This window comes from Dendropsophus ebraccatus, chromosome 1 (genome assembly GCF_027789765.1).
Source record: "Dendropsophus ebraccatus isolate aDenEbr1 chromosome 1, aDenEbr1.pat, whole genome shotgun sequence".
Classification (NCBI taxonomy): domain Eukaryota; kingdom Metazoa; phylum Chordata; class Amphibia; order Anura; family Hylidae; genus Dendropsophus; species Dendropsophus ebraccatus.
Window position 1 is genome coordinate 212849433 of NC_091454.1, and position 17263 is coordinate 212866695.

The following is a 17263-nucleotide window of genomic DNA, read 5'->3' on the forward strand; positions in this document are numbered from 1 at the left end:
AGTTACCTGGTTCACAGTGGTCCCTACACAACCTTGCAGCACCATCTGCAGCATCTTGGCATCAGCTGGGTCTTGGTGTGTGGCGAATGCCAGCTCCTGTGTCTTCTTCTGCATGTCTTCAATTGCAACTTCAACTGGTATAAGAACCACCTAGAAAACCAACCAACATCTTATGTTCTTTCCTCAGACTCTGGAGCCACCATGATGATAGGTCATGCACCATATGTTCTGTGCGACCCTCACCACCACCCTCCTCACCTCTTCCCGATGTAGGACGTTGACCCGAGTCTTGATGTAGGGGAAGGCATGTGATGTGGTCAGCACGGTCTTACGTTTGTACTGTTCATGAAGGTCGCCATGAGCTCGGCCGTCCAGAGTGAAGGGCGTGCAGAAGAGGAAGGTGCGAAGGTTGTAGTTCTTATCGAAGTACGTCACCCTGTCCTTCAGTTCATACGTGTCAAAATACGGCTCCACGTAGGTGATCTGCATGTATGCCTAAGGGGAGAAGGCGGCGTACCATGTCAGTAGTCACGAGAGAAACCACATTGGGGGGTCAGGGTGAAGATATGGGGCATGGGTCTAGGTACAGTAATGCTGGTAATGCCTTCAGGGAAACTGCATAAAACTGCAAGGCCCGATGCTGCTTGGCAGCTCATTACCATATGCCTTACTGTTATGTGTACACTGAGATTTTCTTTCCTAAAAACAATAAAAATTTGTTTGGAAAAAAAAAACAAAAAAAAAAACTGCAAGGCCCCATAGTAACCAGCAGCACATCCCCGATAGCTCTGCGCAGATCAGCAGTCATAATGTCGCTCACCTTGTTGGGGTCCAGTTTTGTTTTGTCCACAGGGTTTGAGTCCTTCACCACCTGCACCGTCCCTTCTCCAAACTGCTCCGTGTAAAACTCCTGCAAAACAACAGAGGTTACTGCATGAGCACACACCACTGCTCAGGATAGAAAATTATTTATATATATATATATTATATATATATATATATATATATATATACCAACAAAACACAACAATCAGTGAAAAATTCCAATGGAGTACTCATTTACGAGTCTCCATTGATTGTCCCATACAAAATTTAAATATGCAAAAAAGGGGTCCGTGGAGCCTCAGTTACGAGTCTCAAAACACGGGAATAGCCAGATATCCCTCTCTCCAGAGAAGGAAGCCCACTGCCAAGGGGTGCCTCCTGGTGGGGAGAGCACCAAACCACCCTGATACGTAGTCCCTCAGGTCCTCACTCTGTTGCGAGCTTTGGGACCTAAATAGGGAAACACCAGGGTGGCCCCTGTGAGTCAAAGTCTAACTCTGTGGCGAGTATAACGACATAAGACAAAGGTTACCAAGGCTAGGCATCCATCCACAGACTGCAGTTTCGGGGTATTTGCCCCTCGTCAGTGTGGAGCAGGATTCTGGCTACTGAGGCAATGATAAATAGACCAACAAAACACATCAATCACTGAACTCAGGGAGAACAGTGAAAAATTCCAATGGTCCGTGGAGCCTCAGTTACGAGTCTCAAAACACGGGAATAGCCAGATATCCCTCTCTCCCTGTTCTCCCCGAGTTCAGTGATTGTTGTGTTTTGTTGGTCTATTTATCATTGCCCCAGTAGCCAGAATCCTGCTCCACACTGACGAGGGGCAAATACCCCGAAACTGCAGTCTGTGGATGGATGCCTAGCCTTGGTAACCCTTGTCTTATGTTGTTATACTCGCCACAGAGTTAGCCTTTGACTTACAGGGGCCACTCTGGTGTTTCCCTATTTAGGTCCCAAAGCTCGCAACAGAGTGAGGACCTGAGGGACTATAATATCAGGGTGGTTTGGTGCTCTCCCCACTAGGAGGCACCCCTTGGCAGTGGGCTTCCTTCTCTGGAGAGAGGGATATCTGGCTATTCCCATGTTTTGAGACTCGTAACCGAGGCTCCATGGACCCCTTTTTTACATTATATATATATACACACACACACTGATCCACCTGTGGCACCCCTCACTCTTACCTCCAGACGGTGGGAGATCTCAGCCAGTTTGGTGATGGACGGTTCCTTATACACAAACTCTTGCTCATCCAGGTCACCAAATTTGGAACCATAGAATCCTACTCGAAAATAAGTCCCAAACATCCGCTGTGGGTCTGCATGGAAAGAGTAAGCTTAAGTAAAAAGGGATGTATACTGTAAATGTAAAGTAAAATGACACAGGATCACTATAGGATAAATAATGTACTCTCTATACAAAGATGAAACCTGCAATTTACTCACTATTCTCACTGCTTCAATCACTATTCTGCTGGTGGAGTCACTGTACATACATTACTGATCCTTGTATTATACCCAAGAGCTGCACTCACTATTCTGCTGGTGATATTCATTTGTACATACATTACATTACTGATCCTGAGTTACATCCTGTATTATACTCCAGAGCTGCAATCACTATTCTGCTGGTGGGGTCACTGTGTACATACATTACTGAACCTGAGTTACATCCTGTATTATACTCCAGAGGAACTCCATTGAATGTTTGATGCCTAGAAAGATCCTGTCTCCTCTTGGGCTGATCTTAGCCAATCACATACATATGACCCTATAGGCCACAGCATCTCCTGATGTTGCAAAACTACAATTACCATCATGCCCTTTGATAAGAGTTGTAATTTTGCTACAGCTGGGGAGTCTCAGGGGACCAGTGACATAGGTTTATTATGGCCAATGTGCACATGGGTTGAAGCTGTTGGTACAAACCAAGATGGAGGATCAGTAGGAAGAATAGATTTCTCTTACCAGAAGTTCCAGATCCAGCCGGGCCGATCAATGTGAGATGAAGGAAAAATAGAGGGGAAAGAAAAAAAGACAATTAAACACAGAAAACTGATGACACATCATATTACAGGCTGACCACATATGTCATAGGGGACCGCAACCCATTCGTATACGGAATATAGAAGACGGGTGACCGCTGCTTCTACTTACATGGGGTCATCAGACCCGGGCCCACTCATTGGCCCTAATAGGTTTATGCTATGAAAGCAGCGTCAGAAGTTACTGTGAACGTGAACCCATCACTTACATGCCATGCGGAAGCCTTCTGTGGGGCTGATAACGGCCAATTTGTTATATCCATTCTATAAATGCTAAGTGACATCCAATATGGCCGCCAACACGGCTGCTCTAGTCATCAGACACATTGGGAAAATGAGGAGAAAGCTCTACACAACTAGATCGGCGTGATGGTCAGGAGCCTGGTAGATCCTGGTGACAACCACCATGGGCTGTAATGGTGCCAATAGAAATGGAGGAAAACCATAACCAAAAAGACAATTTAAAGGGATTGCATGGATTAGAAAAACATGACTGCTTTCTTCCAAACACAGCGCCACCCCTGACCATAGGTGGTGTGTTTTATTACAGCTTAGCCCCATATAGTGCTCAATGACTGCTATGATGGAGAATCCATAATAAAGCAGCCATGTTTCTCTAATCACATGATTTAAAGGTATTTTTTGCTGTTGTAGGGTATAAGTGGTTGTCCACTGTAGACAATGCTTTAATGTTAGTATGGGCCTTGATAAATGGATCACAAGGTGTCCCCCTGTAGAGACCTCCAGCTGTAATCTATGGCGTTGGATTTCCCTGCAGCGCCACCACTGGGGAAGCGAGGGATTACACATTTCCTATGGTAATCAATGGGCTGTCTGGTTCTCCAGAGGAAGAGATGCCCTTTATAGGCAATTTCTGCTCTGGTTTACACGGGGCCCCCTCCTCTAATAACTAGGAAACCCTTTATAGTGATTTAACCCACAGCCTGGCTGCCAGGCATACGTGATGGGTACACGCAGACAGATAGAGGTGTTGGTGACGTTACTGTGAGAGTGCGGTACATTTACATACATGAATATACAAGTGCAGACATGCACAGTATACAGATTACACTGTCACACACACACGCTAAAACAAAGGCGAGTACGCCTCTCATCCATAGGAACCCGTGACCACCGCTCTAATACAGCGGAGCCATGTGATGTGCACATATATACAAAGCCATACACTGTTCTCCATCTACACGGCTCTATTTATGCAATAGGACTCAGCTGGTTGGATTTGGCTGCGGTGGCCGTCAGTGGGACGGGAATGTCAGCTCCTACACTACAGGCTGCACATCTGGTACAAGTCTGTCATTCAGAGGGGACGCTGCCCAGTGGGTCAATAGTTAGGCCTTTCCTATTGCATAAGTAGATCCCGGGGCGGTGAGCGTTAGCTGCCGTGCAGCAGGTGATCGTGGGTAAGAAAAGCGAGGTGAACACATGAGAAAACTGGTTAATTGTCACACATCCTACCTCCCAGCTTGTGATCTGCCCCGGAGCAAAGGGGAAAAACAAAGAAGGGGAGAAAAAAAGATCAGTCACAGGAAGGGCAAAAAATGAGGAGGAGGGGGGGGGGAGAACTGAGGAGAGAGAGAGACAGAGAGAGAGAGACAGAGAGAGAGAGAGATGGAGGAGGGATAAGAGGAAGGAAAAAACTAAGGGGAGAGAGAGAGAGATGGATGGATGGATGCAGGAGGTATAAGGAAGGAAGGAAAGAACTAAGGAGAGAGAGAGAGAGAGAGAGAGAGAGAGAGAGAGAGAGGGATAGATGGATGGATGGATATAAGGAAGGAAGGAGAGAGAGAAAGAGAGACAGACAGACAGACAGATAGGTGGAGGAGGTATAAGGGAGGAAGGAAAGAACTAAGGAGAGAAAGAAAGAAAGAAAGATAGATAGATAGATAGATAGATAGATAGATAGATAGATAGATAGATAGATAGATAGATAGGAGATAGATAGCTAGATAGAGAGATGGAGGGAGGGTAAGGGAGGAAGGAAAGAACTGAGGAGAGAGCGTGAGTTGAGTGAAAGAGAGAGAGCACTACAGCAAGTAAGAGAGTGTGCATGTCACAGAAAGAGAGACAGACAGCAAGGACATAAAACTAGTAAAAAAAAAAATACAAGTAAAAGGTTCAGCAGTAAGAAAAGAAAACGGAGGATAATTTGTATAGGAGTAAAGGAATCCTGAAATGGAGGAAAATCATGGAATATGAACAAATATAAGAAAGAAGAATTTGTAAGAGTATACAGCAACAAAACAATGAGACCCAGTGCCTCCAGACCATGTCTGCACTAACAGGGTTAACAGTCTGCGCTGCACTATGGGGGCTTCTGTATGCAGCAGAGCTGAGATTGCAGGGGCTGTGTCTGTACATTATACACTACTAAATCCCATAATCTTCCGTCTGTAAGACCATGGGGCTTCCTGGAGGTCTCTCAGCTTTCCGGCCTCTCAGTAATTTACCCACATACACAGTAGCGCCCTCTACCTGGTTGTTGATTTTGTTGAACGCCTCCTGCAGTTTCCCGTGGACAGACGCCAGTTTCTTGTAGTCCCGATTAGCTTCATAAATGGGGATGAGAATTTTATAGACTTCATTCACCGCCTCAAACAATGATCCCTGAAAAATGAAGACACAACGTGAAAACATGGGCAGGGGAGACTAATATGGGGGTCTGTACTTTGGGGATAGTCTGACTTAAAGGCGTTCTTCCAGGACACTACATTGACATTTATCCTTCGGATGAGCCAGTGTAGGATGGGTGGGGGAGCAGGACACCACAATCCCAGTGATGCCCCCTGTATGGCTATGCCTGGTAATGCACTTCAGCCCCATTCACTAAAGTGTCGCCTCCATGTAATCCTCAGAGCGGTGCATTGAGCCAACTAACACTAGCAGTGAACTGGCGACCTCTTCTGTCCTTGTTGAGTATTACACAGCATCACATTCTATAATCTGTGGCCATCCATCTCCACTCTCAGCATGGTGGGAGTTGTAGTTTCACAACAGGTGAAGGGCCACATGTATCCGTACCATAGTAAAGCTGGCACAGGCTTGCTCCAGCAGCCCCACCAACCCGGCCTCTGTAAAGTATTTTCCGGCACAGATTCCTTCTTCATCTGGAGATACGACATCATCGGACACTGCCGACTCCTCTAGCACATTGGAGGATATGCTCTGCAGGGATATAAGACAGTCAGATATATCATATATAATACACTCCTATTCTATATCTCCATCCTACCAGTCATTGGCAGTACCTGGAAGCTAACACAGCCCACAGGGAGGTGTCTGGCATCCTCGATCATGCTGAGATACTCAGATACCAGGGCGGCTCCATGCACCAGGCAGTGCGCAGCCTCGGCATGGTTTCCACGCTCGGTGTGCTTGGCAGCCATGTTCTGGAGCCACGTCAGTCGCAGGTCTGGGGAGTTCTGGTATCCTTTAGCTATCCTAGAATTATAGTACACAATGTGAACACAATCTTAAAATAATCTCTCTAAGCATTAAAAATGTGCCTTGAAGAACTATTATCCTCAGTGTATCAGAGGCTCTGTGTATGGACATATGGCGTCCCGCTCACCGGTACATGAGATCCAGCAGCATCTCCGGGTCCTCCTGGTGTTCTTTCATCTTTACTGTGTCAGTCAGGATCATATGAAGATTAAACACCAGATCCTGAACCTGGAAAGAAGAAAATAAAATCACTAAAAGGAACTGTACAGAATGATAAACACACGGCTGCTTACTGACCAAACAGCGCCCCACCCGGCCAGTGGAGGAGTCTGGCATTGCTTCTCAAGCGGATGAAGTTGCAGTACCCCACACCGCCTGGAATTTTTATTTAGCAGAAGGTAGCCATGTTTTTCTACTCCTGAACAACAACTATGGTGGCTGTAGGGCCCCTAATGGAACATGGTTCAAGTCCGTAGTTTACTACAATATCCATGATGCAAATGAGAGATTTATCCGGTAAGAGGATGAGCTATCCTGCTGGCTAGGTGCGGTGTGGGGGGCATTACCTGCTCCGGGAAGGTGGTGTCTCTCAGCTCTAGATCCTCCTCGGAGTAGGTCAGGATAGTTTTCAGCGATCGCCGCAGATATTCTTCATTAAACTTCTGTGATGTCCCCACTAGGGAGGACAGGGACATGGTCACCTGCATCTTCACACGGGCAAAATTCTGATAAAAAAAAAAATTAATAAAATTATATATTATATATATATATATATATATATATATATATATATATATATATATATATATATAAAAGAAATATTCAACAGTTTTACTAATGGAATTGCAAAAATTGCAATGGCTTTTGGATTATCAGGATAGCTGATAACTGATCAGTAATATCTATATGGTGTTATATATCAGTATACATGATACTGATCAGTGTTATCTAGATTAGGCATGTCAAACTCAGGCCCTCCAGCTGTTGCAAAACTACAATTCCCATCATGCCTGGACAGCCGAAGCTTCGGCTGTCCAGGCATGATGGAAATTGTAGTTTTGTAACAGCTGGGGGGCCTGAGTTTGACACGTGATCTATATGGTATTATATTTCACTATATATGTATATAATTGATCAGTAATATCTATATGGTGATGTATATATCACTATACATGATACTGATCAGTAATATCTATATGGTCTTGTATATATCACTATACATATAACTGATCAGTAAAATCTATATGGTATTATATATCACTATATATGGTATTGTATATCACTATACATATAACTGATCAGTAATATCTATATGGTCTTGTATATATCACTATACATATAACTGATCAGTAAGATCTATATGGTATTATATATACATATAACTGATCAGTAATATCTATATGGTCTTGTATATCACTTACATTGCCGATCTCGAAGTTCTGCCTCATGAGCAGGTAGAGGGATGCGCTGGCGTGGGTCCGTACGCTGCTGATACAGCTGCTGCAGTGGCGCAGGAGGCGGAGGCAGAGGTCAGAGCAGAGTTCAGTGTCATCCTCGAACATCATCTCTGGGAACTGAGCATCATGGGTCCATTGGTAAATACATACATCATGTAAGAGTAGCACTATGGGAGAAGGCAGTATTCCCTGCATATACATGACACCACTCTCACCTTGCACACCAGCGCCCTCTGGCTTGTGAAGCAGTGCTGCAGGTACAAGGCACTTTGGTTGCAGCTCATACTGAGCAGCAGGACTTTCAGCACACCTCCCAGAATGCTCTCCTTCATCTCAGACAGCATGACCGTCTGCAGAAGAAATGGGTATAAGAATCAATGACAGAGGACACTAATCCAAGAACCATACCCAGCCCCCCATGTACCCAGGATTCCCATTTCTCTCTACCCAAACCTTGTGTATGAGAGGTCAGAGGTCTCACCTGCACAATGATCTCCAGGGTGTCCAGCACCACCAGATTGGCCTCGGCGGCCATATTGCCATCCACTGTAATTTCAAGGTCCCGCTCTGCCTGTGATCTGAGATGACAGAGAAGGAATTGCTTGAGACAAATACGCATTACCCTCTCTCTATTATGTATGATTGGGGTTGTAGTACTCACTTCTCGGTCTTCTCACCGCTCGGTTTCCACTGTGTAACATTTTTCCTCCATCGTACGTTCTCCTGGGTTCCAAAAGGACTGCGCTCTGTAAGGAAACTGAGACTGTAAGAAACCGGGGATAAAGGGTGGCGCACCCAACCAACATGTAATAAATGGGCAAACTAACACCAAGTCATTATGCCAGGATTAGAGAACCGGCCGTGCATGACATTGTATGTGTGGGATGGGGTGATAACCAGTATGGGCGTTTAGAACAGCAATTATTCTTTCCAGGCTGACACAGTGCTCTCTGCTGCCACCTCTGCCCATGTCAGGAACTGTCCAGAGCAGCAGCAAACCACCACAGAAAACCTTTCCTGCTTTCTAGACTGGAAAGAATACACCACTTCCTGCAGCATATACAGCAGCTGATAAGTACTGGAAGATTGGAGTTTTTTTTTTAACAGAAGTAAATTACAAATCTGTATAATTATCTGACATCAGTTGATTTGGAAGAATTTTTTTTTGTTGGAGTACTCAAGGCCCAAACTAGCTGCAGAACCAAGGGGTTAAAAGGGGTTATCCAGGATAATAAAATAAAATGCAAATAAAGAGCACCACCCCTGTCCTCAGGTTGTGTATGGTATTACATCTCCGCTTCATTCACTTTGAAGGAACTGTGCTGCAATACCGCACGCAAAATAAGGACAGGAGTGGTGCTGGTTTTTGGCAGAAAGCGGAGATGTTTTTCTAAGCCTGGAAAACCCCTTTAAAGGGTTTATCCGCACTGACCACACGCTTTGTCACTACCCTGCCAGAAAAGGGACAGGTCAGCCCCATTATTGGGATCGGTGTATATCCTAGTGGTCACTTTGTGTTCTATTGGTGCCAAAAATGAGGTTGGATTGGACAACCCAGAACGAGAAAAAAAAACGACTGTTCTTCTAAGCAGTCTCTCACCTCGGCTACGTTTCACCATGTCTTGGCGGGCACCAATGGTTCCCAGTATGGCCTCCTCCAGTCTTGCTTTCATATCGAGAGATTTCTTAAAGGTCAGGCTGTTTATACGCTCGAACGCCTTCTTACCCTAGAGAACAAATACAGTAAGACACATGCAAGTATAGAAAGCTGTTGAGCGAGGTATGAGGAGGTCGGTGGTGTCTGGTGCCTCACCTTGTACTGGAAGCAGGAGACGCACAGGCTCAGCAGCTCCAGCAGCCGGGTCAGCTGGATGACGGACAGACTGGAGAACCAGCGCTGCAGACAGTCCTGCTCGGCGTTCTTTAGCACCCACAAGGCGCACACCAGGAGATTGCGGCTGGACTCTGCGGAGAGCACACTGCCAGCACGCATCGTCTGCGGAGAGAACCATGGACGACATGATACAGCATGAGAACTGGAGGGGCTGGGGGCTGGATACAAGTATTTACTTACAGCAGGGGGGAGAGGGAAACTAGGCGTCTTCTGCACTGTGGGTAGTGGAGACCCCGCTATCGCCATAGCCACTGTCTGACTGATGGTGCCCCCATCTGAGTCCACCTCGTCCATCATGGAAGAAGCATGGCGGACCCTCTGGGCGTGTGGATCTGCTGAAAAGGGAACAGAGTGTCAGCACTTTAGATTCACAGTCATTCGAGAGCAACAGTAACGCCTTTCAATCTGTCACTGTTTTCAAGATCTCTGCTTGCTGTCAGTGAATGGGACCATTTTGTCTTGATCATGTCTAACTCATGCAGGACCTGTAAGGCTGGGTTCACGCTACATTTTTTTCAATCCGTTTTTTTCATCAATTTTTTGCAAAAAACGGATGCATGTGTGTGCATCCGTTTTTCCATTGAATTCCATTATAATAAAAAACAGATTAAAACGGATCAGCTTTTTTAACGTACACAAAAAAGTAGCTGACCTCATTTTTGTGTCCGTTAAAAAAAAAAAAAAAAAAAAAAAACAGCTCCGTTTTGACCATTTTTTTTTTTTTATGGAATTCAATGGAAAAACGGATCAAAAAGGATGAACACACATGCATCTGTTTTTTTCATCCCTTTTTTTTTTGCAAAAAAACGCATTGCAAAAACATAGTGTGAACCCAGCCTTAGCTGTAATATGACCAGGTCAAATTGTTGCCATTCACTGACAGCAAGCAGAGGCTATGGACATCCGTCCCAGTCCCCTGCAGAGGTCAGAATGACGACCTTACAGCAGAGCGATCTATATGTATACTCACCCGTGAAGTCATACAGCTGGGGTAGCGTTTCCATTACAATGCCGATCAATGGGAGATAAAGACGGGAGATGCTCTGCTTGAGGGTGGGCTCGGAGTAGCGGGGGTCAGTGTCATGGCTGCAGAGGAGGTTGTGCAGGGTGCTGATGGCCTTCTTCTGGAGGAAAAACACCCTGCGAGGGAGGAGGAGAACTACAGATCAGAAGAGATGGCGTAAAAAAGTCCTACAGCTTTATCTAACATGCTTCTGAGTTTCAATTAGTCATTAGGTCTCTTCTTGCTGTCAGTGAGTGGAAACCTACATTTCATTCAAATCTGAAAACTTTGTACAGCTTTAAAGAGGTAGTTCAGCAAAAAAAAATTATTATAATTCTTTCAAATCAACTGGTTACTGAAAGTGCCAGAGATTTGTAAAAAAATAACCAGTCTTCCAGTACTTATCAGCTGCTATATGTTCTGCAGGAAGTGGTGTATTCTTTCCAGTCTGACACAGTGCTCTCTGCTGCCACCTCTGTCCCTGTCAGGAACTGTCCAGAGCAGTAACAAATCCCTATAGAAAACCTCTCCTGCTCTCCAGACTGGAAAGAATAGAGCAAAGCATCCTGGGAGACGCTTTTGATCATGGAGGACTCACCCTTCGACATCGGGCTCCAGTATGAGGGCGAGCTCTGTCAGGATAATGCCGGATAGGAAGTGTTGCTGTCTGAAGGGGACCGAAAGCTCAAACATATTGGTGACCGTCTTGTCCTGGGCTGGGCTGGAGAAGACAGAGCTCTATGGAATAGATAGGAGGAAAGCAATCAGACATGTGACGTCTAGGGTCCGTATACGGCTAAACTGTGGGGTCCCCTTACCTGTGATGCGGTAGAAGAGATAGAGGGCGAGGGTGAGCTGGGAGGGGAGAGGCGGCCGCAGGGCAGGTTCAGGGTGACGTAATGTTCATGTGAGCACACAATGCGGATCAGGTCCATGCGCAGGGAGATCAGCACGTTGGGGTTAGGTGCCATAGGCAGTTTACTGTTGATCTGTAAGATAGGCGGAGGTCACATATGGAGGTGGTGTATGTATGACCATAGGATATGACGGGAGCAGGAACACAGGGACCATACCTGCTTGTAGTATAAGCGGAGGAGACCAAACACAAATCCTCGATCCATCAGGGACAGGAGGTCATTGAGGAAGAAGGCCAGGCTGCTATTGAGCCGCTCTGCCAGTTCTGCATCCTGAAGATGAGAGAAAGGCGTCGGGAGTGAAGGCAAGGAAGAGATGGAATAAAGGAGATGAGAGAAAGGTGTCGGAATAAAGTCCAAGGATGATATATGGCAGGGGTAAGGAACCTTCCCCATTACACAACACAAAGTAAAATAAATGGAACCTTGAGGTATCGGCTGGTGATCTCGGAGCAGACATTGCACACAAGAGCCGATATGTCGTCCACGAATCTCTCTGGGAACCTCTGCGCCCGGGGCGCGTCCAGCCGCTCAGAGTTATGGAGGTGAAGCGCCATGCTCTTTGTCTGAAGAGGGAAAAGAAATAATATGAAAAGGAGATGGATGGGCTTCTCTGATAGTTCTCTGCAGTATTATAAACCAATCCGGAGCCACTTACCATGAGCTGGAAGAAGAACCAGGCCTGGCTGAGAGCCGCTTCCCGCACGGGTGTGCCACTCACCACCCACTGCAACGCCAGCTCCTCATGTAACAGCTACACAGAGAGAAGAGAGTCACACGCTGCACCAGCCCAGGCCTATACACCTAGTATACACCTCCCCGGTCATTGGGGTGCTCCCATAATACTACAGTCACATGTGTAAGGGACGGATACCTGACACTAAGCTATGTCCTAGAAGAGGCCGGATTCTCACGTTTTCATTGATTCCTAATGGGATACGAACCCGATGAGTCCCCTATACCCCACTATAGTGACTCTTCTATACTTCATGTTCCATCCCTTGGAATCAAGGGAACACCCCATAGGTTTTGGGGGCTTTCTTATGTTTAAAGGGGTAGTAGAAAATAAACAAAAATATGACTGATGACAAACAGTGTCATACCTGCCCACAGGTTATGTGACTATAGTTCACCCATTCACTTCAATGAAGCTCAGCTGCTATACCAGACATAACCTGTGGACAGGGGTGGTGCTGTTTTACTAATCCTGCACAAGACCCTTTAAGATATAAAAACTCAAAATCAATAGCTCCTCCCTCCTGTCTGTCACCCTGTGGTGGGAGGAGCAGACTGCATTTCACATAGCTGCTCCCTCCTGTGTGTCACCCTGTGGTGGGAGGAGCAGACTCCATGTCACATAGCTCCTCCCTCTTGTCTGTTATTGTCTGTTATCCTGTGGTGGGACGAGCAGACTCCATGATAATAAGCTTGCGTTAGATACTTCTGGTTATATAGGTTAGTAAGCTGATGAATGAGTTAACACCCTGCGGCCCTCACTACAGCCCCCGTACCTCAGTAAGATTAACCAGTAAGTTACCAATTAAACCTTATTACGAGACAAAGTTCACGCCATCCCTCAGTACCAAACACTACCTGCTATTGCTACAACCCACAGTCCGGTCTATATTCAATACCTTTTTGGCGACAGGGCGAGGCTGAGCGGAGGAAGCGTCCCCCTCTATGTAGCTGGAAATGCGGTTTGGACTGCGCTCATTGCTCTACGGGAAAGTGACAAGAAGGCAGAAAGAAAAGGATGGAAAGGTAACATGGAAAAAAAGAATGGCAGGTTAGAGATCTGGTGATCATGAGAGAATCGGAAACGTGAGATGGATGAATGACCATCATACATGCAGATATAGTAGATAGTAATAAAGTGATGGGCCGGCTGCTTGGAAACTACAACTTCGGCTGTCAGAGCATGCTGGGAGTTGTAGTTTCCTACCAACTGGAGTGTCACTTAACATATAAGAAGATGCATATCATATGGAAATGGTCTGCAATACCCATATGTCTAAGTACTGATACTTCTAGCATGGTATGAGATATACATGCTACAGGGAGGGGAGGATAGGACTACGCAGCTACGGCAGGGGGGCATGCATGGATGGAGAGGCTGGCACATGCACGACACATATAATGGAGGAGGAGGGCCACCTGTCGGAGCTCAGTGTTGGTATTGGGCTGGGTCCGCCGCTGCACAGATTTTGGACCCCCGGGACAATAAGCAGAGTTCACCCAAGAGTGAGAGCGATCGATCCCCTGCAGGAGAGAGAAGTCCGAGGAGAAGTAGCATGGGTCAGTGGAGGGAAGACCAATACACCCAGTACAGGGAAAGGCCAGGAGACATAGCCAGGACAGGTCAGGAGGAGAGAAGAAGTCATACCCAGTATGAAAGATGAAGGAAGAAGCCTGGGGTAGGCCAGAAGGAAGAGAATGATGATGATGAAAGACATGCTCAGGAGAAGAAGGAGGAGGAGGAGGAGGGTGAAGACTTAGGCCAGGTTTACATCTATTTAGAAATCCGGCTGCGTTCCCCTCCAGCACAGAAGAAAAGTGCCATAGAGAAATGGATCTTTAAAATGTCCCATTCAAGTGAATAGGATCAGTTCAAAGCATAGCTTGTACAAAAGGAAGGTAACATGCAGTGTCCTGCTGTACGAATAGATAAAAAGATTAGGACCCCTGATGATAAATGATGTTTTTTTTTGCATCCGTTTCTGTATAAGAAGGATGCCGGACCACCTTATGAATGTAAACCGGGTCTTACATGGTACAATGTATAGTAGGGGAGGGCAAAGATGAAAGTCATGTCTATGATAGGCTATGCCCAGGAAGAAAAGGAAAAGATACAACCGATACAGACTGGGGGTGAAAAAGGATGAGAATGGAGACCCCATATACAATATAGATTATACCAGGAGGAGGATGGAAGACATACCAAATACAGATTATACCAGGAGGAGAAGGATGGAAGACATACCAAATACAGATATACCAGGAGGAGGATGGAAGACATACCCAATACAGATATACCAGGAGGAGGATGGAAGACATACCCAATACAGATATACCAGGAGGAGGATGGAAGACATACCCAATACAGATATACCAGGAGGAGGATGGAAGACATACCCAATACAGATTATACCAGGAGAAGGAGGATGGAAGACATACCCAATACAGATTATACCAGGAGGAGGAGGATGGAAGACATACCAAATACTTACAGATTATACCAGGAGGAGAAGGATGGAAGACATACCCAATACAGATTATACCAGGAGGAGGAGGATGGAAGACATACCAAATACTTACAGATTATACCAGGAGGAGGAGGAGGAGGATGGAAGACATACCCAATACAGATTGTACCAGGAGGAGGAGAAAGAGGAGGGAGGATGAAAGACATACCCATACTAGACTAAACCCAGGAGGAGAAGGGAAAGATTAAAGAGGGAAGTTAAAGAAGATAAAGACTGAGGCATGGTAGGCTGAAGACCTGTCCATGATGGGAGGATGAAGATATAACAAGTTTCCATTGAAGATAATGGTGAAGATGGAGGAGCGCGGAGTTGGAAGATATGCCAATCAGAGCAAGTAAGAGTGAAGAATATAGACGCTTCCAAAAAAATTGTACCAGGTGGATGAGGGTGAAGTAGAAAGATTATAGATTATACCAGAAGGACGAAGAGTGGAGACATTCTGTAGTCTGGCCAGAAGGAGGAGAATCAAGATGGAATCCAGAAGGATGAAGAGTAAGACATAGTACATATTATACCAGGAGGAGGAGAATGAGGATGGAAGATATGAACAAGGCCCGATAGGGAAAAGAAGATATAGAGGAAGATATAGCCAGTATAGGTGTTATGAGGAGGAGGAGGAGGAGGAGGAGGAGGAGGAGGAGGAGGAGGAGGAGAAGATATATCCAGTATAGGTAATGTCAGGAGGAGGATGAGGAGGGGGAGGAGGAGGGAAGATATACCCAGTATAGGTAATGTCAGGAGGAGGAGGAGGGAAGATATACCCAGTATAGGTAATGTCAGGAGGAGGAGAAGGGAAGATATATCCAGTATAGGTAATGTCAGCAGGAGGAGGAGGAGGAGGAGGGGGGAAGATATATCCAGTATAGGTAATGTCAGGAGGAGGAGGAGGGGGGAAGATATATCCAGTATAGGTAATGTCAGGAGGAGGAGGAGGAGGAGGAGGAGGAGGAGGAGGAGGAGGAGGAGGAGGAGGGAAGATATACCCAGTATAGGTAATGTCAGGAGGAGGAGGAGGGGCAGGAGGAGGGAAGATATACCCAGTATAGGTAATGTCAGGAGGAGGAGGAGGAGGAGGGGGGAAGATATATCCAGTATAGGTAATGTCAGGAGGAGGAGGAGGAGGAGGGAAGATATACCCAGTATAGGTAATGTCAGGAGGAGGAGGAGGAAGGGCAGGAGGAGGGAAGATATACCCAGTATAGGTAATGTCAGGAGGAGGAGGAGGAGGAGGAGGGGGGAAGATATATCCAGTATAGGTAATGTCAGGAGGAGGAGGAGGAGGAGGAGGAGGAGGAGGAGGAGGAGGGGGGGGGGAAGATATATCCAGTATAGGTAATGTCAGGAGGAGGAGGAGGAGGAGGAGGAGGGGGGGGGGAAGATATATCCAGTATAGGTAATGTGAGGAGGAGGAGGAGGAGGAGGAGGGGAAAGATATATCCAGTATAGGTAATGTCAGGAGGAGGGGGGGAAGATATATCCAGTATAGGTAATGTCAGGAGGAGGGGGTGAAGATATATCCAGTATAGGTAATGTCAGGAGGAGGAGGAGGGGGGGGGGGGGAAGATATATCCAGTATAGGTAATGTCAGGAGGAGGAGGAGAGTAATGAATGATTTCATGTCTCGTATAGAGGACGGCCAGAAGGAGAAGAGGAAGAATAAAGAACACACATATATCGTATACATTAAACAAAGAGCAGAGCAAGAGTGATGACATAGTAATAACTATTCAAGGAGAGGATAACAGCAGGAAAATACAGTAAACTCAGTGTAAGGGAGAAAACCAAGTTCAGAAGGAGGAGGATAAAAAGAGAAAACGTAGGCCCTGCAAACAGTGGTCACATCCTGCTGGTCTGTTACTATCACCAGCACATTTTGGATCATACAGAACCATAAGGATATTATTCCCTTGTCAGACGCAATGAAGCAAGAAAATCAGAGTAGAAGACATAACTGTAGGAAAGTAAGAGGAGGAGACAGGATGGTGTAGGGGGAAAAGGCTGAGAATAAAGCAGATCTATAAGAGCACAGCAGGTGAGTGGAGGAAACAGGCAGTAAGTGTAATGCTGGGGTGGTAGATGCCAGATGAGGAAGAACACTCCGCATGGAGGATGTGAGGAACACAGCAAGGAAGAACAAGGCTAACAGGAAGTCCTGGGGTCATAGGAGTAACGGCTTGTGCCATAAGGGACTCCGCTGCCCTGTGTACCAACTGTGCATGGCATGTAGGGTGTAACATCTCCAGGAATTCTGCAGGATCGCAGCACAGTCTCATTTACATAATTTATCATTTAGACTAATGCTGCGTTTACACGGAACGATTATCTCTCGAATTTTCGCAATAACGATCGCATTTGAGCGATAACCGTTCCATGCAAACGATCCAAGCGATGAGCG

At 46.1% G+C, this 17263-nt stretch overlaps 1 protein-coding gene across 3 annotated transcripts in view; it reads right to left on the reverse strand.

Moving 5' to 3' along the window:
• Window positions 1-17263, reverse strand: part of DOCK6 (dedicator of cytokinesis 6) — a 55407-nt gene that overhangs the window by 2624 nt on the left and 35520 nt on the right. The window contains exons 23-47 of one of the 3 annotated variants that reach the window (XM_069946942.1): window positions 13760-13864; window positions 13240-13323; window positions 12264-12359; window positions 12031-12171; window positions 11765-11878; window positions 11510-11680; window positions 11290-11429; window positions 10659-10828; window positions 9869-10023; window positions 9608-9790; window positions 9395-9521; window positions 8456-8540; window positions 8276-8372; window positions 8010-8144; window positions 7759-7911; window positions 6904-7062; window positions 6465-6565; window positions 6142-6334; window positions 5915-6058; window positions 5369-5500; window positions 4352-4366; window positions 2016-2141; window positions 821-910; window positions 259-495; window positions 7-150 (exon numbers count right to left, since the gene is read on the reverse strand). In XM_069946942.1, coding sequence (XP_069803043.1) covers window positions 7-150; window positions 259-495; window positions 821-910; window positions 2016-2141; window positions 4352-4366; window positions 5369-5500; window positions 5915-6058; window positions 6142-6334; window positions 6465-6565; window positions 6904-7062; window positions 7759-7911; window positions 8010-8144; window positions 8276-8372; window positions 8456-8540; window positions 9395-9521; window positions 9608-9790; window positions 9869-10023; window positions 10659-10828; window positions 11290-11429; window positions 11510-11680; window positions 11765-11878; window positions 12031-12171; window positions 12264-12359; window positions 13240-13323; window positions 13760-13864 — 3297 coding nt within the window. The remainder of the gene's footprint in view (window positions 1-6; window positions 151-258; window positions 496-820; window positions 911-2015; window positions 2142-4351; window positions 4367-5368; window positions 5501-5914; window positions 6059-6141; window positions 6335-6464; window positions 6566-6903; window positions 7063-7758; window positions 7912-8009; window positions 8145-8275; window positions 8373-8455; window positions 8541-9394; window positions 9522-9607; window positions 9791-9868; window positions 10024-10658; window positions 10829-11289; window positions 11430-11509; window positions 11681-11764; window positions 11879-12030; window positions 12172-12263; window positions 12360-13239; window positions 13324-13759; window positions 13865-17263) is intronic. The other 2 variants (XM_069946935.1, XM_069946927.1) reach the window with 2 other exon arrangements.